We start from the raw sequence: 27,059 nt of genomic DNA, 5'->3' as shown, positions 1-27,059 counted from the left end.
GTGTTTCAACATGGTGATCAACTTCATGTCTATCTAAATCACACAGCTGCAAAGTTCTCTGTTTTTTAAATGTTTAGTTAATTTTTTTTAAATAATTATTTTGGTTAAGTTAGCCAAGTTGTGTCACCTTGAATGCTTACACTCCAAAAACTATACAAATAGGTCAGAAATTCTTAAAATTAGAAAAATAATTGGTAATAAATGGTCTTACAAATAATCCTCATTTTAAGTTCCACTCTGATCAACTGTTGATCTAGTTTTAAAGCATTTCCAATGTTTTTTTTTTAAAGGTGATTTTACCATATTTAGCAAAAATCTTTTTTTTAATAACCCCATGGTTTTCTATTGGACATAGTTTCTGCAGAGGAGCTGTAGTTTAATGGAAATTTGCCTGGGTTGTGGGGGGAACTGTTGGTGCAGAATGAGTCCACCCCCATTTCCCATCACCCTTCTGTTAACACACCCTCACTAGCTTACAGGCCCTCATACCCCCAACCCAACATTATGGGGAAACGACAACAAAAAACGCAATTTTTATTGGAGTAGGTCTTTAAGAAAAAGATATATTAAAGATATATTTTTTTGAAATTGCTGTTAAAAAACTATAAAATATTGGAAGACACTATATATAAGACATTTTTTGTGACAATGGCCCTTTTACTTTAGATTCAGTGTTTGCAGTGTAGTTTTTGGAAGAAATCTGCAGCAAACGTGCAACAAGCAGTTCAGCTTTAAAAAAAATTGTCTTTTGCACCTGGATCAGTTTAGTAAAAACTTTAAAAATTGCAAAATGAGGTGGACCTTTGTGTCATCAGAACTGAACTATAAACTTTCTGATGATATCAAACATCTCGGAGAAACACCGTTGGCTTTGAACCAATGAGCTACAGCTGACGTCGACGCGTGCGTGGATCTCTTTCTGGTGTTGTAAAAAGGGAAGAAAAAAATGAATGGCTTTTGGAGCTTCCGCACCTGCATTACCACACTCGTGGCCACTTAGCCTGCAGTTTAACTTCAGCGTGCGCGCTCCCTTCGCTTCTCCCTCCCCGCTCCCCTCCGTTGCTGCTGTTACGTCCGCTGCTGGTAAAGACGCTGAGGGGAGGGGGTAGGGGGTAGGGGGTGTACAATTAAGAGCACATTGTAACGTCCTTGCGTTGCCTGCTGTGGCGGAAGAGGAGGGTGCAGTGAACGCGAATGACCGCCGGTGGACAGTAGGAGCTGTAGACGTAGAGAGAGGCCAAAAAGGCAAAGAAGAGAGGGGGGATCACTGAAGATGTCTCGTTTTAGCGTAATTTGTCCTGCAGACTGTGCCCTTCCGGCGGTTTGAGGGCTGCTGTGTGAGCCTGCAAGAGAGAAGCTGGCTGGCTGGCGACGCTATGCAGCCTGACCCTCCTGTGTTGTGATAGCCCTGTCCGATTGTTTGGATTGAGGAAGGCTCCCATCAACCCAAATCAATGAGGATTCTGAGGACATTCCTTCAGAAAGGAGCGCATATGCTGCAGTGTTTCTGTGGACAACGATCGAAGTCGACCACTATCCCCGACGGTGAGAGTGGAGCAGCTTCACGGCTGTATTTGCTTTTCCACTATAGAAAAAAATGTATAAAGAGAGTAGGGTGAGTTATTTTACTGAATATCTCCTGAGTCTGCTGCAGAGAGAGCATACTCATGTGTTCTTCATATCTTTCTCAGAGTTTTGCGTGCAGTCTCATCTAGCTGCGGATGACTGCTGCCAGTCGGCAGAAACCCGCACTACTCCTGAGAGAAGACTGTTCCAGATACTTTACTGGATTGTGCTGTATTTGCATGAGTCAGTTTGGCCTTCAAAGCGAGCCAAAACAGGGACAATAAAGAGATTAAGTCCTTAAACTCCAGGAACCGGAAGCGGCAGCAGTGAGGGCCCCAAAACAAGCGTTTCAGCACCATGGATAGCATCATGGTTTACGCACTCCTGCCAAGCGCCTCCAACTTTTCCTGTGATCCAATAGATTGATTTATTGTTTTAACTGTGAAGAATACCCTTTTAGAAACTGTGCAAACTTGAACATTTGATTGAAATGCAGCTAAACATGCCTTTTATTGAATAGTGTGCAAAAGAAAATGCCTTCAAAATTAGATTTTAGGTCACCATTATTTTTTTAGCATGTTAAAATTGTGTTTACATGTTTGCCAGAACTTGTTTTTACCTCAACCTGCCTAAAAATCTATAAACTGACTGACGTACATGAGCTCACACAAACGTTCACGCAACCGCTTAGCAGTATTTGGCATCAAGCCTAAGATGCATGTCATGTCCTCTATCTCTCAGGTAGTGGACTGCATTGCTACTATTGTTCTTTCCTGATAAAGCTCCACACTGTCTTCCACTGCATTAAAGAGCTGTATCTATAGAGCAAAACGGAATGATGTGTAACTGGTGGACAGATGTAACACCTTCGCCTGTCTCCTCTCACAGTATCTCAGCTCTAAAATTCAGGGCAGACAATTAGAAACTCCATTAGTTGATTTCCTTTGAGGTCTTTGGAGCATAGTAGTGGCACACTGGGATCTGTAGGACTTTCACAGAAAGTACTATCGGTGCTTATCCTGCATCTCAGTGTTATATGAACCCTGTGACCTGAATCAAAACTTCATATGTCTGCTCATAAAGTCAGATACCAAATGCGAGAATACATGAGTGTAGGGATATTAGTCTATCATTTACCTTTTTTTAATTGAATTTTTTTAAATCTGTAATTATTTTTAGGTTCTTCACACTAAGAACTTGCTTTTCTATTTCAAATTCCATTAAAAACCAAATCTTCTTTTTTTTCTAATGGAGTATAATTATGAAATAGATATTTTGTTAAAATTTTCCACAATGCTGTTAGTTTACTTTGCACTCTATGCTGCCCTACTATCTTTCAACACACAACCAGTCAGAAATCAGAAGGCATAGAATAAAAAAAAAGTATTCTTCACATTAAAGCAATACGTCTTGGATATATTTTTCTAAGTCTGATGTGGCAAAACATATATTCATAAATACATTTTTAATGTTAAAATTAAATCTTGATTTGACCCTTTGTCTTAAAAACAGTAACATATTATTGTTCTGGAGCTTTGTTTTTCCCCCTAAACAGATACCTGACGACTTCTTACATTTCCAGGTTTATGACATTTTAACTCATCATGTTTCAGGTTTTTTAGTTCACCACAATTGGATTTTTTTTTTTTTACAATTATCATTTATATAGCAATTTTTAAGAACCCAGGCTCACCAAAGTGCTTTACAGGTTAACAAGAGAAAGAAAAGACACGTTTGAACTAACTAGAAAATCGTCGACAGTTCAGCAGATATATGTTTGATCCATTTAGCTTTAGATGCACTCTTTAATAACATAAGCCGATTACATTAATTGGACAATTCGTGCAAAACAATAGACTGTGTTTGAAGGGCAGTTAGTCACAAAATAGCTCTTGTTCTATCACATGTCAGTTTATCACCTCCTCCAGACTTGATGATTAGTACAAGAACACACCATCAAATCTAGTTCCAGCCATTGTGAATCAACAAAGCTGTGAGGCAACTCAAGGACGTTAACTTTCAAGTGGCAACACCAGTTTCTTTTTTGAGCGTCTGTGGTTCATTTGTCCCCCACAAGATGGAAGCAAACTCTCAGCAGTTGGCAAAGGTACTTACATATATAGAGGCCTCAGCTGCATACACACAACTAGTACAACCATGTCAATTTGCAACAAGAAAAGTAATTTCTCAATTGCTTCCAAAGGTCTGAATCCATCAGCATCAACCGGTTATGTGTGTTGTTTGAGATCCTAAGTTTGTAGATCATTTCTGTAGCATGGTACAAGAGCAGGAAATCAAGAAATCAGCTATCAAAAGTGAAAATACATACAAAATTGGAAGGGAACAAGGGTTAGAAACTACTTATGCAGATCTAAGTTTTTGAAAGTACATCAAAGTGTAGTTTAAGGCTACTCCAACATTGTTTGCTACCTTTATGGGGTGCATAAGGCTTCTTTGGTACAAACTGTTGTCTTGGAAGTTAAAAGGCCTGGGATTGTCATAAACAAGATGGCCACATGATGTCAGCAAATATTACAGGCTTCCCCTTCAGACTAGAACTACTTTTAAAAATTAGTTCTGGGATGATTGTTAATTTTAAGATGATTTAATAGACAATATAAAAAATATTTTTTTTGTGAATGTCATAGCACAAGCAGTATTTTCACAGCTTATTGATTTCTCCTAACAGAATTGAAGGAAATAGCAATTGGAAGCGGTCAAAAATAGTTCTTTTTTTATTCAAATAAAGTATATCCTTTGTGCTATCCTAGGCACTTTAACATTGGGAGTGGGGTCATCTAGACCCCACAAGACAGTGTGCTGAACTTTTGTCTTCAATTATTTGTGATCTTCACTGGTTTCCATGGATTACATGAAATCCTCTCCACCTTCATCCACCTTTGCCTTGGTAGGGAGAACACGTCAATGGTCATCTTGTCCCCATAGGATAGCACAAGGGAAATACACAACTTCTTTATACTTTTTTTTTCTAAAAAACAAACGATTATTTTGATTTACACTACAAGCTCTTCCTTACTTTAATTTCAAAGCATTTAAAAATATATCACACATTTGCAAATATGATTATTATTGATATTTTATGGATATTCAGTTATACTTGAGTGCTATGAGATTTAAGCACTAATATATAACTGATAAAAAAATGATTCAGTTTATAAAATTATGAAAAATGTTTAAAAAAACTCTGTCTCTCCTTTCTTTCCTTGTCTACCTGTCAGTCTTTCTCCCTCGTAGACACACAGACATGCTGAAAAAGATGCAAAACTGTAACTAGGCTAATAGCTTTTTAGATTCTGCCCCCTTGTCTACTTTGTTCAAATCTTACATAAGGGGAGCATGCGGTGGAAGTCAGAAGAAAAACTTTTCCCTCTCTTGCTGTCTCGGTGGATTTGGTTTGAGAAGAGAATGTCAGAGTCGCAGAGAAAGACTCTAAATATTTCATTCAGTTTCATCATGGGATGAAAGAGGTTTGCAATGCTCATTTTTTCCTTTAGCCCTTAATGGTTAAAAGTATCTGACATTTCTTTTAGTCCATGTTCCGCAGAACAACACCCACACACATGTGCATCAAAGTACCTACAGGGGTTTTAACCTTCTTTTGGCCAAACTTGAAATGGTCACTGGTTATTTTTGAAACTGCTCTTGTTTCAAATGAAGGGAAAAATATATGAATGAATGTTAGGATTTTAGAGGAAAAAAACAAGGGCAGCAAAATTCTGTTTTGTTAAATGTTTGTGTTGATGTGCTCTCTGTGATGACTTGTTTCATACATCCCGTCTAAATCTTTTCCATTCTCCTTGCATTGAAATATGTGGCTGGCTGTTGTGAATTATCTATCCATCCGTCCATCCATTATCAGAACCTGCTGAATCCTTCTCAGAGTCATGGGGCCGCTGGCACCAACCCAGTTACTGTTGAAGGCAGGGTATACCTTGAACAGGTCACCAGTCTGTTGCAGGGCCTGAAATACATTGGGGGTGTAATGATTCATTTTAACAGCGATTCAATATAGATCATAATTTTTGGTTGCTGATTCGATTCGATATTGGTTCATTTTTAATGAACCGATTAGATCCGATTTACTGAACTAATATCGATCCCGGACATCTTTAGCCAAAAAATCAACACGTGTGACTCAGAGATAAATACTGAAGAGTGCAGGTGAAGTTTTCCACATTCCTTGTATTTCTTGTAGATAAACAAGTGCAAATTAAATATGAATACAAAAAAATACGTAAATTGGAATTAAATGGCAAATTCATTCAAATTTTAGTTTCCTAAAGTTCAGCCCACTGTTGTTTTTCCACATCAATATAATACAAGAACATTCTAACACACTGGCACATATCTGCAATATTTAAAGTGGTTCCACAAATTGGACTGGAATGATGGCTTGATCATTTTTTGCTGCATCACAGGTGTGTATTGTCCGCTGTGATGACACCTGGTCGGCTTTATTTTACAGTAAAATAAACCTACCATGCCTCAATCCAAATAGTATTTTCCAATCTCGATTATAATCAATTTGTTTCATTTTGAAATGATTTTACAATGGCATATATCAGTTCAATCAACAACTTGCCTCAGGCAGATCGAACTGGTTAATTGTAGGAACATTAAAAGATTAATTGATTAATCGTTACACACCTAAAACAATATGGAAGTAAATTAGTGCTTATATTTTTCTTGTAGGCTAATGCGTCAAACCACATCGGCTCCAAAATTACCTTAATTTGGCTTCTACATGAAATCAAAAAGATAATTATTTTTTATAGTTGGAAATAAATGTAGGCATCAAGGTGTTAAATTGTCTTCCAAAAATCATCTTATTTAAATGATTTTTGCTCTGACCTCAACCATATGAGACTAAACGAAGGGGTACCGTCAGTATTTTCTGCTTCCTGATAAGATCATCAGTCACGTCTAGTTGTGATAAACTGAGGACTTAAACCCTCCACTCCACAGAGAACCTATCACAACCTTATACAACACATTTCCTCCTTAACAGCTGTTTGTCATGAACTTTGTTTCTAGATGATCAATTGTGTCCTCCGCCGTCCGTGAGAATTGCTAATACAAACCTCAATCACGTATGATTGCGTTAAGAGTTGGAGAGCGCGCGGCGGCGGTGGGGGGAGGGGGAGGAGGGGTAAGGAGGCAGGCTCTGGACCGAACGCGCGCTCTCTGTGTCGGAGCTCTGACAGTCAACAGCGCTGGTTCAGGACGCGCATTTACTGTTCGGGCTCTGGGACCAAACACCGTGTTCGGCGCGTGTTCGGCACAACTAATTGTTGCTTTTCAAGCGGGAATTGCTCTGCTGGCTCCACTTCCTGCTCTGCAGCATCCTCGCAGATTCCATTTTCCAGGACTGCGTTTAAAAGAGGGGGTGACATCGACGGAACCGAGGAATGGGTTCACACATAGGGGGCTTCCTGCTGCTTATCTGACCATTAAGTTAACGGGGGGTCCTGTAGATCAGCTGCAGCCTGCGCAAAACCTCCCAAACTTTGCATGTTTGGTGCACAGGCGCGCGCTTGGGTTCATGTTGACTGTTTGAAGTCAGGGATCCAGGCTGATGTGCAGATGAGGACTCGTGTTAGTCAGACGCGGCGCTGTTCACCTGGATTTACCTGAGGCTCTTCAATGACAATGCAGCCGCATTCACTTCCACACTCTTTAGTGTGTTTTCACATCTGACATTGATCTTGAAGGCGCAGATTTAGAGCTGTTGAAACCCAAAAGCAGCAGACTTCTTCTCCCTGCTGCTGCTGCCGTCCGTCTCCTCCAGTCCAGAGGATGCCTGGCGCGCCGTGAGGCTCATGCAGGACTCCGAGGATTTTCTGATCAGGATGACATTTGGTTAACAAGCAAAGACTCCCTCTGCACTTGTTTATTTATCTATAAATATATATTTGTTTTATATTTGAGCCAAAAAGCTGCGTCGAGATCCGAGACCAGTCGGACTAGACTCTCGGTTCTGAAACTCGGTTCGGGGAGATGGCTGCGATCGCCAGCTCCCTGATCCGGCAGAAACGCCAGGCGAGGGAGTCCAACAGTGATCGGGTCTCTACTTCTAAACGGCGCCCCAGCCCCAGCAAAGACCCCCGCTCTCTGTGCGAGAGGCATTTCTTGGGGGTCTTCAGCAAAGTCCGTTTCTGCAGCGGCAAGAAAAGACCCGTCCGGCGGCGACCAGGTCAGTGAGGTAGATTTTTTTTTTTTTCACCCCCCCCCCATCCACCGACGTTTCTTATGTGTGTAGGGAAGCGCCCCCCACCCCCACCCCTCCCCTTTTTGGAGCAGCAGAGGCGTTATAGTATACTGCAGTCAAGGGCTTCGTTTTTACCGGGGAAGAAGTAGACCCTTTCCAAGGTGCAAGAAAAAGAAAAAATCCACATGTTCCATTCTTGTGAGACACTTTGCTGTCTGCTTAACGGTGCTGCACGATGCAGCCCCCTTTATTCCGAGCTGGAGCCCCTGCATTCATGCAAAAGCCATCCTCTAAGCACAGATTTCTGATCAAAGCAACACTTTTTTCCCAAACCAAATTGATTTCATGCATCTGGTTATAGCAGTATGTAAGCCCATCACTATGAGGAAAATCCATCCCATCATAAAATACAAACGAAACTTAAATTTACCACATAAAGCTGGTAGAATTCTATATTAATGCAGGATGAGTTATAGAAGGGGGATAAGTTGCTCTGCAGTGCACCAAGGCTCCTTTGAGATTAAATGTTTTCAGAGTAGATGTCTTGGTTTTTCTTTTTTTGCAGAGGCAGCTTTGCTGCAGAGAAAAGAGGTTTAGGCGTTGTCATTAAGAGTTAATTGCCACATGCAGGCCCCTTTCCTATAGCATTTCACGACACAGACATCTCTCTTTTTAGTCCACTGGTTATTCCGTCATGGTGCACAACTCAGCAGTGCAAGCCGCCGCAACCCCCCCCCCCCCCCTGTCCAGCATCCAGACAGTTCTGGTTGGTGATGAATTGCCCTCAGGACGATCCGCTCTCAGTTTTATAGACAAACTGATGATGGATGAGAGGGGGCTGCGTTGCTGTTTAATGCACAGCAACAGAGACATGTCACCTGCCAGACAGCCAGCCGAACGGACAGACAGACAGACAGAGGTAAAAGCCCGCTGCTTCATAAGACCCTCTGTGCCAAAGCATGTTCGGGTTACCGAGCAGACAGAAAGACAGACATAGAAGTAAGGACTCCATATGGTTGGGTCAGAAGGTAACTCACACATGGACAGATGAATGCTCTATATCCTATCTTTGATTTCATTTCCACTGATGCCTTGCCTTATATTTGCTAATAAACAGCCGATAAACTCAAGCCTTTATGAATTCTGCCTGTTTAAAAGACTGTTGTTTTTCCTTTTATCCTCCCCCCTCGTAAGATGCACCTTCGAAATCTCCACAGGTGTCCCATAAGGGCTGCAGGCTAGGTCAGTAGCTCAGCCTCCATTTGTGTATGCTGTGTTTCTCCTCGTCTCCACCCCATCTCGCGCCCATGTCGTCAGCCCCTTCGGCCAGGGAGGAGTGGGTGGGGGAGGCAGAGGGTGGGAAGGGGCTGGGGGCTTCAACACCTGTCTTACAGCCGATGACGCTCTCCCTTGTTGGTATTCTTTTTCTTTTCCTCCTTTATTGTGGCTTTTCTCAGTTTTTATGCTTGATTTCTTACTGCCGTACGAACAAAGGCTCAGCCGTTTATTGCTGTCTGTCTCTTCATTTCCTATAAGTCTCATTATTTTTGTCAATGTCAGATCAGTCTTTCTCCCCGCTCCTTGTTCTGTCTGTACATGTTAGACTACAGTGATTGCAGTTTCTATTGTGGTATGATGTTCTTCTCCTTGTCAAACTCTATAAGAACGAGTGATCATTCACCATTTCACAGTCGTGATGTCATTTGTCAGCGTACATGAATGTTTTTGTCTTATCTGTATTGGTATGATGTAAACCTATTGTTGCTGTAATGGTCCATTATAGACTCAAAAGAAAGATCTTACGCTTCCTGTCAGCGAAAGGCATTTTTCATGAAACGTTGAACGCCATTTTTCATGGAACAGCAGCGGTACCTGCACACAAACACTCACAAACATGCACAGTGCACGCACTCTCTGCTAAATGACTGGAACTGATGAGCCGTCAGCAATTGCCCAGGGAACGTGGTGTGGCAGGAATTTATGGAAGTGTAGTTATCACATGTGATTTACTGATATGTCCACTCCCATGTGCTTTCACATACACACATAAATACCCACACACCCACGCTGTTCTCAAGCTGCCCATGATGGATGATGAAGTGCCTGTCCCAGGGATTGATGATTCTAACCCAGGGGTAGGTGAGTTGGGAATTGATGGTCAGGATGATGTAGAGTTGAGCAGACATGAACCCACTTTCACCGCGGGTCAATGCTCGGTGTAGTTCCTCAGCTAGCTTTCTTCTTCTGTACAGAATAAATAAAGTTTATACGCGTCTAATCATTGCAGTGATCAACTTTCAAGCAATTACGTAACATCTGTTTAATTCTGCTGAATTCATATCTGGCTAAAACCAACTCTCTCCTTCAGGAAAGAAAGTTTTATCTTTTTTTGCGCTAAATTATTTGGTGTACTGTGCGCCTGGCTCTACTGAAATAAATTGTGAGTCCTCATAGTCTTGTTATGACCTTGAATAACCGTTGGGTTCACCCATTTTTCTTAATCTCAATCACATGCATCATTTAATAGAGCACACATACCTGCAAGACAGCCATTTGCAGTTTATTAACGGACATAAAAAGAATATAAGCCCCATTAAATTGTGACAACATGTAGAATTTATTTCTTTGGTCACACAAATAAACAAAAAATAACACATTTTTTAGATTAAATCTCATTAGATTTGTCTAGTTGAGCAGTTTATTTTCTATTGGAAACAAAAATGCTGTATTTACTAATCTTTCTTATAGTTTTAGCTTTATCTGAAAATTATACATCTGATGCCGTTTTCAAAGTCAAAAGACATGCTGGACCTCAGATTGACGCAGAGCGCACTTTTTCCCACACTAAAAGATTATTTTCCGAACACGTATTTTTCTCTGGCATTGCCTGAAGCTGAGTGGCCTTTCTTGCCCAGAGCTAAATCTTGTTGCTCCGCTTGAAGTGGAAGAAGCATTGAGCAGCCCTCTGGCTATATTCCAGAAGTCTCACCTTCAAGAGTTGGAGGTCAGTTTAGGGTTATTTTCACTTACAAAAAAAAGAAAAAGTCTTTTAAGGTCAAGAAACACAAAGACTCAGACTGAGTAAAGATGTTAGCTGATGAGCAAAATGATAAAAAAATCACTTTCCAATAAAAGTAGATATTTTTAAAACTAACAGTTGCTTTTTTTACATTACATAATCTGGTGGCTTTATCCTTTGGTAAAAACCATAGTATGTCTGGTAACAGATTAGTTATGACAAAGCTTCCATTTCTGCTTGAATCTACTTTCACACCATCTTTGGCAGCGCGTGTTCAAGCGACCACTTCCAATGAAAAGTCTGTTAAAATGTGCGCCTATGTGCGTTTCGGAAACTAAGTACAAAACGTGCGACCAATCAGGAACTCTGGTTTGGTAGTGACGTATAGACGCTGACCATTTTAGTTTACGAAGTGCCAACTGTTTGAAATTTGATCATAGAGGAGAAATTAATAATTATGATTTGTGTCTGACCAGATCATATGACATCAAATATTTCCTATATTGGAATAGAGCAGTGAAAGAAAAATGCTTGGAGCAAGATTTGTACCGCTTTGACATTTGGCAACAAAACCTCTTCTAACTGTAGGTCGCAGACATGCGCTAGCAAACAGCAACAAAAAAAAGAAGGAGAAGCCCTTCCCTGCTTGGCCAGTGACCACCCTATGCATGTTCAAGAACGCGCTTTTACCCCATCCTTGAATGTGTGTCACATGACAGATGAGAATGTACAGTAGCTCCGTTGATATTCAGTGTCTGGAAGAAGGAAATGTAAATGCCTGATGCCTAGAGCTTTTTTTATTTGTTGGCAGCTTAGTAGAATGAATTGAGTCACTTTTTTCCCATTTTAAGAAAAATTAGTATACATGTTTAACATTTAGCTCATTTAATGGCTTAAATACACATAATCTTACATAAAAATAAAACATTTAAAGTGAAAAGCACTCAGCTATTTACCCATACTTTGTCTATTTTTCAGCTTATCCTGTTGCAAAAAATATTTTCTGTTTGCAGTTTTTTTTCTCTGTTATTGTTTGAGCTTTGAACATTTCTGAAGATAAGAGCAAAATGATCAGTATATCAAGTAAGGAGCGCTAATATATTCTTGGTGGGGATGGGGCCTACTGCCTGTTGTGTATCTGTGTTTGTGCGTGTGTGTTTGTCCGCATGTTGTTTGTGTGTGTGTCTGTGCATTTCAGAGCCACAGCTGAAAGGCATCGTGACACGACTGTTCAGCCAGCAGGGTTTCTACCTGCAGATGCAGCCGAATGGAACCATCGACGGCAGCAAGGACGAGAACAGCGACTACAGTGAGTAGAGCGGCGCAAATGCTGCAGCTCCACATGCTGCAGCTCCACATGCTGCAGCTCCACGTGCTGCAGCTCCACATGCTGCAGCTCCACATGCTGCAGCTCCACATGCTCCAAAAGCTATTTATTTTAACATTTCACAACATTAAATTGATGACTTCATGGTTTTACATTGTTGTTTGACAAATGACATTTAGTTCATCCTAAATATTTCAAAATTGGGCATTTTTAATGAGATTTTCTTTACGAAAAGGCATTTTATCACTTATCTAGGGTGGCAATTTAGCTCAGGCGGTAGAGTAGGTCGTCCAACAACCGAAGGGTTGGCGGTGTAGGTACCATAACCGTTCGGGCTGGAACTTCTGTTTGGGGTCCTCGGACTAATGCTGACATCACATTATGTGATTGGCTGTACATTGGTCCGATGACGTGTCAGATAGTGATTGGTCTGGACAACTTACGATACTACGATAGAAGAAAATATTATGAAGTCTTTTTATAAACAAACAGAGCTCTGACATAGAGCGAGATTGTCTTCTAAACATGCCTTTATTATTGTTATGATTATTATTGAATGCATGTTCGCTTATAGAGTTTTTAATCCGTGGGCCCAGTGCTTTATTATTGGCAGGACGGTCCCGGAAGAACAACATTTAGCTGTGCTGACAACATTTTCAGCCACGGCTGAACTTAAACTGGAATAACAAGCGGATTGTGGCAACATGTCTTTATAAAAATTACAAAGAATATTGTCAGACACAATTTATGAAGGAAAAAAACTTTATGTTAAAAAGGGAACGTGAAATGAAAATTTGTAGAGCCCGAGCAGATGTCGACGCTACGTAGTTTGTCCAAGTGGGGTTACCGTAGTGTGACGTTACCTTCAGTCGAAAGGACCCCGAACGGAAGTTCCAGGCCGAACGGCTATGGTACCTACAGCGGATCGATTCCCGCTCTCCCCATTCAGCTGTCACCGCCCAAGCGCGGCTAGTCCGCAGCTCACTGCTCCCCCCAGGGGATGGATCAAAATGCAGAGAAGAATTTCCCCATTGTGGGATAAATAAAGTATCAATTATTATTAACATTGTTATTAATTATCTATCCCTCTGGGATCATACTGTGCCAAATGGTGTGGTATTTAAAAAATGCACGATATAAAAATAAGGCAAATTGGGAGCTGGTTTAGCTCGTGCTGGTTTGCAGCGCCTTCCGTCCGTGAAACCAGGGTTCGACTCCGGGCTGCTCCCTGTTCCCTTCTCTACCTCTGTGCCGGTCCCAAGCCCGGTTTGAGAAGGTTGCGTCAGGAAGGGCATCCGGCGTAAAACATTGCCAAATTTACCATGCGACTTGTTCGCTGTGGCGACCCCTGATGGGAGAAGCCGAAAGTGGAAGAAGAAGATAAAAATAAGGCAAATTATCTATCACAGAAGCCTATAAGTGAATAAATGGTTTTATCGTTTTTTTATCTGTAATCTTTTATTCACCGTTCACATCCTCAAAATCAAAAATGGGGGTAAATGAATCAAGCCTGTGGGGTAACTGTTCTACCTTAAAACACAGGCTTTTGGAAGAGTTTTCGTAAGGTGTCAAAGAAGAGACATATGTTAGAGAAGAATTGTCACTAAAGTGATGATGATGACCATCTTCGGCTGGAGTGAAGCCTGTCTGGAAAACAAATCACGACCTTCCTTTTTCTGAAACATCCTGCCAATCTTTAAGGAAGCCAAACTGCTAGACGGTTGCAGTAAAATTGAGCTGTCTCTCCTCGTCACATGTCCTTTTATATTTTATGATAAAAGAGGCCTTCAGGTACTTTCAGCATTAAGGGGAGGCCTTCAGGACAAAGGAGATTAAACCATTAGGGGGAATCAAGATCATCAAAGTGCCTTTTACCTGTGCAACTTAGAACATTGAAATATTAAGGGTATTGCTGGTGAAGGACTCTTCTCTGTGAGGGTTTCCCGACCTTTAGATAATCCTTTAGTTGAGCAGTCCTGCTGGCCACAGAAGAGAGAAAAAAAGCATTAAATAATTTAACCCCAAACAACTAAAAATACCACCTTCTCTGTTTGTACCCAATAAATAATTCTCTATAAGAGATGCCTGAAGCTCAGACAGTCCAAAGGAAGACGCAGAGGAGACGAGACGGGGGGGGGGGGGGGGGGCACGAGGTGCTGCAAAAGGAATTTATTCAGAGCAACAGTTAAAGATGCACCAGAGAACGACATACAAGACATGAGGAGAGAAAAGGAGAATGTGGAGATTATTAGAATAATAGATTGCCCCCATGTACCACAACACCCCCTGACCTGCAGCATCCTAAGCAGCTGCAGATAGAATAGAGTCATTTAGTTTCAGGCAATTGATCAGTGCAACTGATACCATTAAGAAACACAAAAAGGCTTCTTCACCATACCTCATATTTCTGTGAAAAATTAATACATTTATTGAACCACACAGAAAGACTCTGAAATAAAGAATTGTTCGGATGAAAATACAGCTTGTGCTTGATAAAAAAAAGTATACAATTATTTGTCTTTTTTCTGTAAGACAAATTACAGTTCAATTATTGAATGGATGGCTTGTGGTTTTTAAGTGATTTTATAGGAACGAAAAACAGCTCATTAAATGGACACCTTGAAATATACCAGGCTGTAATTAGTTTACAATCCTTTGATCAAGTGCAGTTTATGTGCACACTTTGCACACTCACAGACTCCAGAAACATACTATAGTTCTAAGATAACAATGATAACTGACTATGTGGATTTAGATTTTGGCTTCAAAGGATTGAGGTAACTAAAGATGGATTTTCACCTTTAAAGAACATATTCTGCCTATGTACAAACATATGAACTCAATTCATTTTCTGAAAATCTTGACTCACTAATGATGTTTATTAATGCCCATTTTTCTATCCTGTGCAATTTTGTGGGATTCTGACAGTAAAAAAAAAATCATGAATATCTTATATTTGCTCACAGATCAAAATGCATTCTTATATAAAATACTCACTCCGAGATCTTTTGAGCAATTTAAAGGTCTTCCCTGTGTTTTCTTTAAATTGTGATAATGCTGTTTTTAGCCAAAATTCGAAGTTCATTAGAAATTCGCCTCTAAGTTTGGCCTCTTCCCCTCCCCATTGTTGAGAGCTCTCTGTTTGCTCACTCTCCCTCTAGCTTACAGCTCCTCACAACCCCAACCTACGAACAACAATGGCAAGCAATATTGGAGCTATACAGCCTTACAACTTTGAGCCCAATTCCAGCTTAGACGAGGAAAACGAAGACCCACGTTCTCCAATCAAATGGAGCAGAGCAGGGAGCTTGTTGGCCACCCAGTGTATTTTCCATCAAACAAGTATACGCTCTTTATCAAATGGCATTTTTTTTGTCAGCTCATTCACACAGATTTGAAAAAGATTTACTCAGAAATGCAATTTTAAGCATAATTTTCTATATGTCCCCCATCATGAGAAAATGCAACAAGAACATCTTAAAAACAATGCAATTTTCATCGGAGTGGGTCTTTAAAAGTTGAACAAAAAGGATAATTTCAACAATTATGTCAGTAAGGATGTTGACATGAAAAGTAGACTTTCCATTTTCCAAACCTTTTATTTTAGTCTCCTAATAAATTTCACTTCCTTTAGCCTTTTTTGAATTAGGCTTAACTTTTCAAAACTTTTTCTGCAGGGTTTCTGCATTAACCAGTAGTTCTTACATGAATTTCTACCCTTAGTCGGTCTGCAGGATTTGTTTCAAGCTGATTATGACTTGCCGTTTTAAGGATTTTGCTCTGTCTGTGTGTCTATGTCCATTTTGTCTTACCCTTTGACAAAACAGAAGATCCTTGGAAATCTCTCTCTGCTCCTGCCCAGAGGAGAAACACCCCGAGGACAGTCATTCGTAACAGCAGCCAATGCTGCAGTAATTATGAAATCCATTAAGTCTTTCAGCTTTACTGAAAAGTAGGATAGGAAGTGGCGAATCCTGTCCATCTTTGTTTATTTTGTTTTTGTTTTGTTTTACAGGTATTTTGGATCTGAAAAAGCAGGCAGTGATTAAAAAAATATGATTCGGAAAGCTGTTTTTATCTCTACATCAAGGTGAATTGTGGGTTGTACCTCTGTTAGGCACCGTTACATAAAAACAAGGGCAACCATCATCAAATGCTAATGAAAAGAGGACAGGGTGAACAAACAGGAGGAGAAAAATGATGTAAAACCAGGGAGGAGATTGAGAAGCCTGAATGTGCGAATCCGTTTCTGAGCAGGCTTCAAGGACACCGATCTGCTGTGCAAAAGCGGTCAGTGTGCATCACCTACTCCAGTGCCTTCAGGGCCGATTTAAACCTCTGGCAGGCAACAACACTGCATCAATATTTATTGAGGGAAATTAAGTCTTTTCAGAAGACAGGCCCATTTTGAAACATTTGCTTATTCCCACAATCTTTATTGGATCATTTTTGTCAGTACCAGTTACTAATGCGGTGAATTAAAATGATTGAAACCTTTATTGAGCCAAAAATAATCAAACTCCCAGCTAAAACAGCTTACTGAGTGAAGATTTATCATGGTGGTGGTGTAATAGTTGTGGCAGTTTGGAGCTGATATTTTATCTATGCCCCTTTTACTGAAACTAATCAAAGTTCTCTCATACACTTCTTCTAAGAGACATCAAAGTGATTTTTTAAAAATCTTTTTAATATCCCATAACACGCTGTTAAATATTTTTAAATTGACTTGAATCCAATTATGAAAGATGTATCACAACAGTACACAACATGGTTTCTGTCTAAAAAATGTATTTCCTATGATTATGAATATTTATGTGCATCATTTATTTTCACTCCAAAAGTTTAATCACTTAGATTACTTTTTGAAAATTAAGTAGCAGAGTTAATTGATGTGCAAAGAGACGTGGATGAAACTTCAAAACCTTATTATCCTCCGATTTGTTAGCTGTCCAAATAAAGTTTTGGGTTTCCACTGACATGTCCCAGCCAAAAGACTGTAAATCGAGACCGTAGTGTCTGCAGGAGTTAAGTTAAAAGTCAAATGTCTTGTCCTGTGCTCCCTGGCTGCTGTCGTTCCTTTGTCCCTGCTTGTTTTTAACTGCCACTCTTGTTCCTTTCTCAGCTCTGTTTAATCTTATTCCTGTGGGTCTGAGAGTGGTGGCCATCCAAGGTGTGAAGAGTGGATTATACATTGGCATGAATGGGGAAGGCATGCTCTACAGCTCGGTAAGTTCAAAGTAAAGATGTGTCTTGCCAGTATTAATTATTTACACATTTACTTATAGAACTTTCTAAGCCTTTGATCTCACTTTAAGCGCCTTTCAGATGTTCTTTTGTATTGCACTGCACCACTTCTCTGAAGGGTTTTACATTCACACTTGGTCTACTGGAGCTCTACTAAAATGACTTGACAGTATTTTGCCTGCTCCGAGATTATTTATGTATAATTTGGACTATAGTGAAAAGATATATTAGACTATTTGGGAGAATAAATAAAAACACATTGGGATAATAAATGAAAACTATCATTCAGTTTTCCACTGTCACCAAAATTTTAAACCTATTTATCTTTATTTCATGAAATATTCACCTTATCAGGCCTTTTCCAGTTCATGGCAACCTCCTTAAATGTCATCGTTTTCTACTCGTTATTTTGCCACTCTTGGCTTAAGACCATTAATGGTATACGAAAACTGGACTGCGTGGCCCTTCCCCCCTCACATTCCAAATAGGAAGTAGCTACAGGCTCCAAGAGGCCTAAATCTCATAGATGTCCATAGAGAAATAAAGAATATTATATTACTCTGTCATTATATTTGTCAGAATAACCAAAAGCCATTTTTTGCTCTGCTACCTTTTTTTTCCAACATGGTGTTGCTAATCCTAGTTTTTTTTCATGACGTTTGTCTGTAGTCAAAGTTATCCAAGTTATGAACTGCCCAAATCAGATGCCTCAATAAAAGTATCTGGTTTCATGTAGAACATTCAAAGCAGATTCTAATGAGCCCGCTTTCAAGTGGTGGAGGTTTGAACTTCCAACAACCTCACACCTGATTAGCGAGAGCGGTTGCCATAGAAACTGAGACCAACTCGGATCAATCTCTGCTTACTGATAAGTTCTGGTTCCTACATTGCGACATCTGTACCTCGAAAAATGCCGACTAAATTTACTTAATTTCATTGAAAACGGAAGCAAGTCATTTTCTATGGGTGACGTTACACTCGCTCAATCCTGTTCCCATTTAAAGTCAATAGTCTACAGTTAAGCTATGACTAGGTCTTAGATTCAGAAAGCATAAAAAAGTCAGAAAGACTAAAGGATAGAGCAGAGGAAAGAGCAGGAATAATAAATTAAATTCTGAAATATGACACCTCTTGTAAAAGGCATGCAGCCAATTTCACTGCTATGGTCATTCAGGGTAGGTAAGACTCAGATCTCCTTTGTGTTTTGAAATGTTTGTGATAAAACAACCTTAGAATTAAACATACACTGGAAAAGCCAGGATCATATTGATCTTGTGCAGTTTTTCTAAACCAAGCAATGATGTGGCAAATTTTAAAAGCTGTCATAATGACTGGCTCTGCATGTCTAGTGTTAAATTAATTAGCAAGGTTTACAGTAGTTTATACTTTTGCTTGCTATTAAGCTTTAAAGACACACTTTAATCACATTTTGATCTATTTTAAAAGTGTTCCCTGTGGTCTTTTGATTATGATTATGCAATTTTTAGCCTAAATAAAAAAAAACCTGTAATTTTCAAGGGCATAGTTTCTGCAGAGCGTCAGGAGTTCACTAGAAACTGCCTCTGAGTTGTAGGTGGGACCACTGGCGCAGAGCAACCCCAACCCTCCTTCTTGTTGTCCATAATTGAGAGCTATATGTTTTACACACTTTCTTTCTAGCTTACAGCCCCTCCCACCCCCAACCTAACAATACATGTGCAGCAAAAACGCCGAGCCATGTTGGAGCCATCCAGCTGTAGAGTTTTGAGGCAGATGCCAGCTCAGACGAGAAAAACAGACGTACATACATTAAATGTAGACGTCTACAAGTGGCCCACACAGTGTATTTTCTTTACATCACAAATACACTTTTTTTTAAAAGGCATTTTTTTTGTTTGCTCCTGTTTCACAATGATTTAAATTAAACACAAAAGTTTTTTATCAGAGTGGGTCTTCCCTCTTCACAGACACATGGAGGTGAAATCAGTTGTCTTAGAATTCAATCAACTTGTTTTGTTTTTGCTTGCAGTTGATGATCTCAATTCAGCGCTAATTCTTAATGAAAATAAACTGATTTTTATTTAAGTATAATTAACTATCATGACTATAATTCAGTAAATTTGCAATGGCTTTAATGAAATCCACCAGATCACGTATTTACACACAAATCTCAGTAAGACAGAGGCAATGACTGTCCCACTGAAAACTCTGTGATAAACGACCGCCCATGACTTGAATTCAGAAACTGCCCGTCAAACTTTCTGCTCATAAATACTTGGAGGACACACTAAAGCCACTGCCGGCCATTTCTACATTGACAAAAAAAAAGAGTGCATACTAACTGCATAATTTCTACATCGAGCACATTTATGGGCTGTAAAATGTTTTACTTTTTTCCGTCTGAGCACAACCTGACGGACAAATGAGCCACTCCCAAGTTCAGGGAAGGACAAACATTCACCGCAGTTGTAACTCAGACAGTTTTATTATTCAGAAAGGCTTGTGCAGCATTCACAGTTCTATCACAAGGCCTATAACAAGCCCCCCACCCAGGAATCCATGTCTAATTAATGTTTAATCATGTCCAGACTCGGGTCTTTTAATTTGTCAAGCCCATTCTAAGTTAAGTTCTACCCGATCTACATTCTCCCCTAAATGCAGACCTGATGGATTTCATTACTTTTATGGATGACCCAGTGACGTGCGGTGAGGTTAATGGCTGGTGAGGCACTGACGTCATCAGTCAGATTTACAAACATATGAACCATGAGTATAAATAACTGAGTAACTTATTCACCATTTGATTGACAACAGTTAACGTTTTGTTTAAAATATAATTTCAACATGTTTTTTTTCATATACAAACTGCAGCATAGAAAAAAGCACAAACGTTATTATCGTCTTACCTTTAGTTGTAAATAAAGTCCATACGCCGCTCCTTCTGAAGAAAATGACTTGCCGCTTGCTATCACTTCTTCTAGTATTTTTAGCGTCATAATCTCAGGGCTCACCGGCGCCCCCTAACATGAGGCACGAGAACTGCAACATGAGGCACGAGAATGTCTGGCCTCACCCAGCGGCTTTTTCGCCGTCGTTTAGCGCTCAGCACAAGAAACACGTCCCTCACATACAGTTATTTATAAAAACAAGCACTGTGCATCATATACATCTGCTAAATTATTTAAACTCAGCTCATATAGTACAAGTGATTGAACCGACATACAGAGAGACAGCAGTACCGTCTGACTGCATAGGTATTGCGCAATCCAAGGTGAGGCTCAGCGGGCTGGTGCCTCATCGCAGGTCACTTAGTATCTGAACGGCAAATGCGGGAATTCAGCGATTTTGAAAAGAAAAAACACCCAAAAATGGTACATTTAAATGGAAAATGACCGCAAAGCACAACTTACTGATTAAATATAATAATTGAATTTATTTTTTCTCTTTTCTTCCCATAATGACAGGTGAGGCTGTGCCTCACCTGCCTCTCCTGACTGCACGTCACTGGGATGACCTCTACTCATCTCTATCCATATAAGAAATCATCAGCTGCATCCAGTCCTTGATTACTATTAACACAAGGGATTGAGTGCCTCAGTGTCAAAAGGCAGCTTTCAGTATATAATTATAGCATCATTTTATAAGAGGAAGTTCCAATTTTTGCCCTTTTTCGGAAAGGTAAGACATTTATACAATAATATTTAAAGGACCATTTCAGTTTAAATTTTAGAATGATTTGATCACGTCCAGCATGTCCAGTCAAGTGGAGCATAGAGAGGCTTATGAACCACACTGAGACATAAAATACCTTGAAGCAAGATTTTTTTTTTTGATAAAAGGGGGAAGGCAAAGTATCACTAATTCCACGATTTCCCATTTTTAATGCATCAGTATGAAAAAATAAAACAAAGAAGGCAGCAATTTTTTTAACTTTACATATAAACTCGCATAGTGTAGTCAGCTTCAAATAGAATTTTTCTTTTCTGCTCATATTTAAATTATTTTTCCCTTGCTTTCTTTTTCCTCCCCATGTTTTTCATTACTCTGTGATTTCTGCAAACTACAGGAATTTCTCAGTGCTTGTTTGCTTGTCTTGTTTCCCCTTTCTGCCATTGGAGAGAATGTGCTTCCCTCTATGTTTCTCCTCTTGAGAGATAATTACTGTGGGATATCCTCCAACGTCTGCATCATTCCCTCTCTTTTTTTCCCTCTCCCTTCTTCAAGATACCCTTCGCAGCGTCGTGTTTCTGATTGAATGTGGCATGCTTCATCTTCTTTTGCGATCAGTCTGACAAGTCGAGATGCAGCCAGAAGATGCCCTTCTTTTCATCTTTATGTCAGTTACATGATGAGTTTGTAGCTGCTTTACGATTGCTGTTGACCATTTAAGTGCTTAAAAATCACAGGCTCTAAATTGTTTTCACAGTTTGCAGTTCATAGCTCTCTGCTGAAGCTTGTTGCTGATAGAAACCAAAGACTGAGAGTGACGATAATGCTTTTGTGGGGTGTTTAGTGAAGGAGTGTGTGGGTGCTGAGCATCTACAATGAAGAGTTCCCCTCCATTATTTATAACACACAATATGACCTACTTTACTGCACATCAGCAGCCGCTGTTCTCTTTATCTATCTATCTATCTATCTATCTATCTATCTATCTATCTATCTATCTATCTATCTATCTATCTATCTATCTATCTATCTATCTATCTATCTATCTATCTATCTATCTATCTATCTATCTATCTATCTATCTATCTATCTATCTATCTATCTATCTATCTATCTATCTATCTGTCTATCTGTCTCTCTGTCTCTCTGTCTCTCTGTCTCTCTGTCTCTCTGTCCATCCGTCCATCCATCCATGACCTCTTTTAGAAAACGTATTATTAAACTGTTGTTTGAATAATAACTCATTGGACAGAGGATCATGGCTTTGTTGAATAATTATCCTCGGCTCCACTGATTATCAGTCATTGTCCATCTATGATTGTGTGCACGTACATCATGTAATTCCATTGAAGTGTTTACTGTGTGCCGTGAGAGAAGATGGATGTATGGGAAGCCCTGCAGAATAAGAGCATAAAATAATAAAGGTAAAGCAAATTTCTTATCAAGTTTAACCACAGGATAGTTAAAATGTGCCTGATATCATATTTGTTTAAAATTCATATTCTTGAAAAACTTTAATGGAAAAAAACATTGGTATTCTGGGTAATTTCCCATCCTCTCCTAGGTCATGTTTTAAATGAGATTCTCAACCTCTCTGCCAGACTGTGGTTAAATCTATAAATATTTTATCTCTTTCTTATTTCTTATGATTCTTTTAAAGGTCTCATGAATCACTCTGGTACCATCTGTTTAAATATAAAATCAGATAAGACACGGCTTCTTTTTTTGTTTTTCTGTGATTGACATTTGTAGTTACTTATTCATAAATTACAGTTCTTCAAAACACAGTTAGCATTGCCACAACAGCTTTGTCATTTAACCAAGACTTTATTTATAGCTTGCAAAAGATGTCACACAGTATTTTATTTTCAATTTATAATCTAAGATTAGCCAGTGTCACAACTGTTCTTAATGTATAGATTGTATTCCACTGGGACTGTGACAAACTATACTATCATTGCAGGATGATTGCTGGATTAAACTAATCTGAAAAATCTGAAACAAAATCAGATAAAAACAATAAAAACATTTAACTACGAGTAAATAAGAAACCTTTATATCCTTTTACATTTCCATAAGACATGTTTGACGTCTGCTAAATGTGACTGTGAGTTCTGAGCACCTTCCTATAGAAGTAATTTAAATGCAATTTGTATAGGCAAAGCAATAATACAGTTTTTCTCAGACACTTTAGTAAAATTCTAAGATCAGAATGAAATTCCCAAAACTATTTGTTCAATCTTCACATCATGATGTCACTTGTGCACATCAAATAAGCAGTTTCTCACTTCTTTGAACAAGTTGCAATTGCTTTGGTTCATCCATGCAAATGATTATGTACAATTCTCTGCTCTTTGCTACATTATCAATTGTTTATGTCATGTTGATCAAAATGTATTATATAGTTCATTGTGCAATAGTCTTTCTCCTCAAAACACCCAGTCATTAGTTCATCGTATAAGTCATTAACTGCAAAATGGTTGACCAAGTTGTCATAATGTGACAAACATATTTCGCTGCATTGTGAGAGAGGATATTTGCTGTGATGTGGATGAGAATTTGTGTCCTAACATACAGGAACGACAAGAGGTGTAGGAAGACCACACCAATTCCTACTGCACTGCCTGTACTGTTGTACAGAATATTGTCCTATCTTTTTTTCCCTTTGTGTTACTGTTTGCAGTGGGTTTTTTCTATGTTGGTATGACATGGTCTGTCAACAAATTACAATACGAACAATAAAAGTGTAAATGGGAATCTTGTCCAGTCTCTTGCAATCAAACAAAAAAGGTGTAACTTCCATTTTACAATAATTTTCATCCAAACTTTAGCCATAGTTTACATCAGAACCTCCCTCTAAAGTACACAGTTATATTGACAACATGACTAAGTAATTTGACTGTCTTGCTCGTAGACAATGACACAAGGACTTGACATTCTGATGGCACTGCCATGTTCAATGACATAAAGACTTAGTTTTGAGAGATGAACTAAAGATTTTGAGCAAGTTACAGACTTTTGCAAGAAATCCATAGTGTTTTGCTGTTTGTACAAATTGTTTTGAGAAATGCACACACGTATTTGCAAACTTCAATTCTGATCTGAGAATTGTAGTAAAGCGACTGAGAAAAACTGTAATAAATAATAATTTGCTTTATGGACTGAAATTCTGCTCTTTACTCTGCTTATTTTTAGAAATTGGAATTGCTTTAGCATCTTTTCATTTTAAAATATCCCACTAAAAGTTTGAAGAACAAAACTGTTTTAGAGCTTTTAGTATTTAAAAAATAAATAAAACAAAAGGTTTTAACTTTAACTACTCCCAGTTCTACTTCAAAGTTCAGGTATAGCACTAATATATATATATATATATATATTTACATTTTCACAAATAACCCATATGTGCTTTGAAATAAAGTTTGAATTAATCTGCTTTTCAAACCTTTATTACATTTTTTTTAAATATCTGTTTAATTAAGAATTGTGGTAGATGATTTAAAAAGCGAATAATTTTAAATTCTGTAGTCTATGTTGGAGGCTTTGTTCACGATAGGTTTCAGCATGTTTACCTTTTTTTTTTTAATACATTTGTTTGTTTTTCTGCTGCAGTAATTCCATGCACATGCCCCATAAAACAGAACTTAAACGTGCCCCTCGCCTTTAGGACAAATACAGACACAGACCAAAAGTTTTCATTCAAATGAAGGAGAAGGTGTGTCCATACTTTTGGTCTGTACTGTTTATTTTTAAATCAGCTACACTTCTTGTTTAAGCAAAAACAATTCAAAGCAAACCTTGATAAAAACAAAAGTATTTTCCCAAATTTGAATTTCCTTTTTTTTGGTGATGTAGACTGGGCAAACTCATTGGTGTACTTGTATGTGTGACCTCCTGTGTCATGCATGGAGCATGTATGTGTGTTCACCATTGTGCTTTTCTATTCTTTTCATTGTCCTTTTGGTTCTGTGGTTCATGTCCAATAAGGTGATCTCATTAATCAAAAGAAACTCCTACCCCGTCTCAGCACCTAATATTTCTACTCAGCCATCCACGAACAAGGTAGTTTGTCAAAGACTTCAAAGTCACTTACATTCCACCCCTATCATTCCAGAGCTACAGCCAGGATGCTCACTGAACTTTCCAAGTCGCTCCATAAACATCCCAAACATTGTCCTTGTGGAGAAATCTGGATAGGACTTTACAACAAGTATGCAAAGCCAAGCCGCTGACTTAATAGTAAGAATAAAAACAAGAATGCATATGTGCGCTCTGTCTAATTGGAGCTGAAAAAGATGAAAAAGAGATCAAACAAGCTGGTATATACGTGCCTCGTGCCACCCAACCCAAGCCCATATGTTGGTGCTTGCAGAGGCAGACAGGCTCTACGTGACCCCTGGTGCCCCAACAGTGACCGAGATGTCTGGTTTTTGACAGTGTGTCAGCATGTCCTGATAAACTCAGCCTGCGCTCCTCCTCTGAGTCCGTTCCCCTGCTGCTAAAAGACATTTGAATACAGCTGACCATGTAAGCTCACCTTCCCTTGAAAAACATCCCAACATAACACAGATTAGAAGAACTACCAATGCTACACACAACCTGAGTTGCGGCACCAAGTTGAATTGGGCTGTGAGTCAAATAGACAACCTTAAAAGGACACCTAGCTCTATGGGGATATTAATGAATGAAATACAGGAAAATCACGGACACACACTGGCTCAGAAAAGTCGGCCAAATTCTGGGATGGTCCTTCAGAACAGCTGTTAAGCCTCGCCTCCATCAAGGACTAAAGTTTTGCCTCTTTGCTGGATACAAGATGAGCCTGGCATTCCCCTCAGAAGCAGACATGAAATAATGCACTTTGCTGAATGCACAAAGATTTTGATAGAGAGAAGATTCACGCTCTGCTGCTGCAATATTTTTAGTAACATGGCCTTCATTAACCTTGTTACATATCTTTAATGACCAATTAGATCTGTGATGGATTACAGCAAAAACAGAAATTCTTTCCTTCACCGTAATGGTCACGAGCAGACACCCAACAGTCATGACACTGTGCCCAAGATTTTTCTATTTGTCATTCATCTCTTTTGTGTCCCTTTGACTTTCTGTTTGACTTACCACTTTGATAATGAAGCTGGAAGATAAGATCCTCCCTTTTTCACCTGCATTCTTTCCACACATAAATTCCCCATCACCTCGATCTGAGAGAGTGGGTGTCTGTGTTTTGTGTGGGACAGTGTTTGTTCTCTGACCTTGAGAAATGGCCCCACACTGTTGAGGGTCAAAGCTGGCATTGAACAGACAAGAGATAGACTGTCTCTGTGCTGCTTTTATTTTTACACACCGCTCTTCACTCTTTGCAGGAGATGTTTACACCAGAGTGCAGGTTCAAGGAGTCTGTTTTTGAGAACTACTATGTGATCTATTCATCCACTGTGTACCGACAGCAAGAGTCAGGCCGAGCCTGGTTCCTTGGGCTTACCAAGGAGGGGCAGGTCATGAAGGGCAACAGGGTTAAGAAGACTAAGCCCTCATCACATTTTGTGCCCAGGCCCATTGAAGGTAAGTAAGTGCCTTGAAAGCAGATCTGATGTCTTCTTTTAATGCTTTTTTGCTCTCTGTCGGTGGTTACAACCGATCCTCTAATGGCAGAAAATATCAGGTGCTTTGGAGCACAACAAGCGATCACCTTCACCTCATATCAGCTTTCAAATAATGTAGTGGTGTTGACTTTTTTTTGTTACTTTATTAATGATTAATGATAACTAGATTTTAGGATCTAGAGATTTAAAGATAAAAAAAAGTCCCCATACTTTGTAAAATTTCCCCAAAAAACAAGAGTTATCAAACATGAAGCATTAAATATATTTTACTTGATGATTTTTCATAGATTATTATTTGCTTGTGTTGCCATTGTTTTCTTTGTTTATTTTATACAAAATAATGACATTTTAAAACAAAATTGAATAAATGTTTTTTTAAAGAGCCACTCCATTTATCTGTGGATCTATTGTAAAAGAGTTCCC

At 39.2% G+C, this 27,059-nt stretch overlaps 1 protein-coding gene across 4 annotated transcripts in view; it reads left to right on the top strand.

The window, feature by feature from the left end:
• Window positions 1-26,595, top strand: part of LOC101173579 (fibroblast growth factor 12) — a gene marked incomplete at its 3' end in the record, with an annotated part of 29,697 nt that extends 3,102 nt beyond the window's left edge. Inside the window, 5 exon segments of one of the 4 annotated variants that reach the window (XM_023965235.1) lie at window positions 6,753-7,780; window positions 8,990-9,037; window positions 12,013-12,123; window positions 17,264-17,367; window positions 26,397-26,595. In XM_023965235.1, coding sequence (XP_023821003.1) covers window positions 7,585-7,780; window positions 8,990-9,037; window positions 12,013-12,123; window positions 17,264-17,367; window positions 26,397-26,595 — 658 coding nt within the window. 4 annotated transcript variants of the gene reach the window in all.
• Between the last annotated feature and the right edge of the window lie 464 nt (window positions 26,596-27,059).

This window comes from Oryzias latipes, chromosome 17, assembly GCF_002234675.1.
Source record: "Oryzias latipes chromosome 17, ASM223467v1".
Taxonomy (NCBI): Eukaryota; Metazoa; Chordata; class Actinopteri; order Beloniformes; family Adrianichthyidae; genus Oryzias; species Oryzias latipes.
Note: the sequence above shows the minus strand (reverse complement) of the source record. Positions and strands in the feature narration are given on the sequence as shown.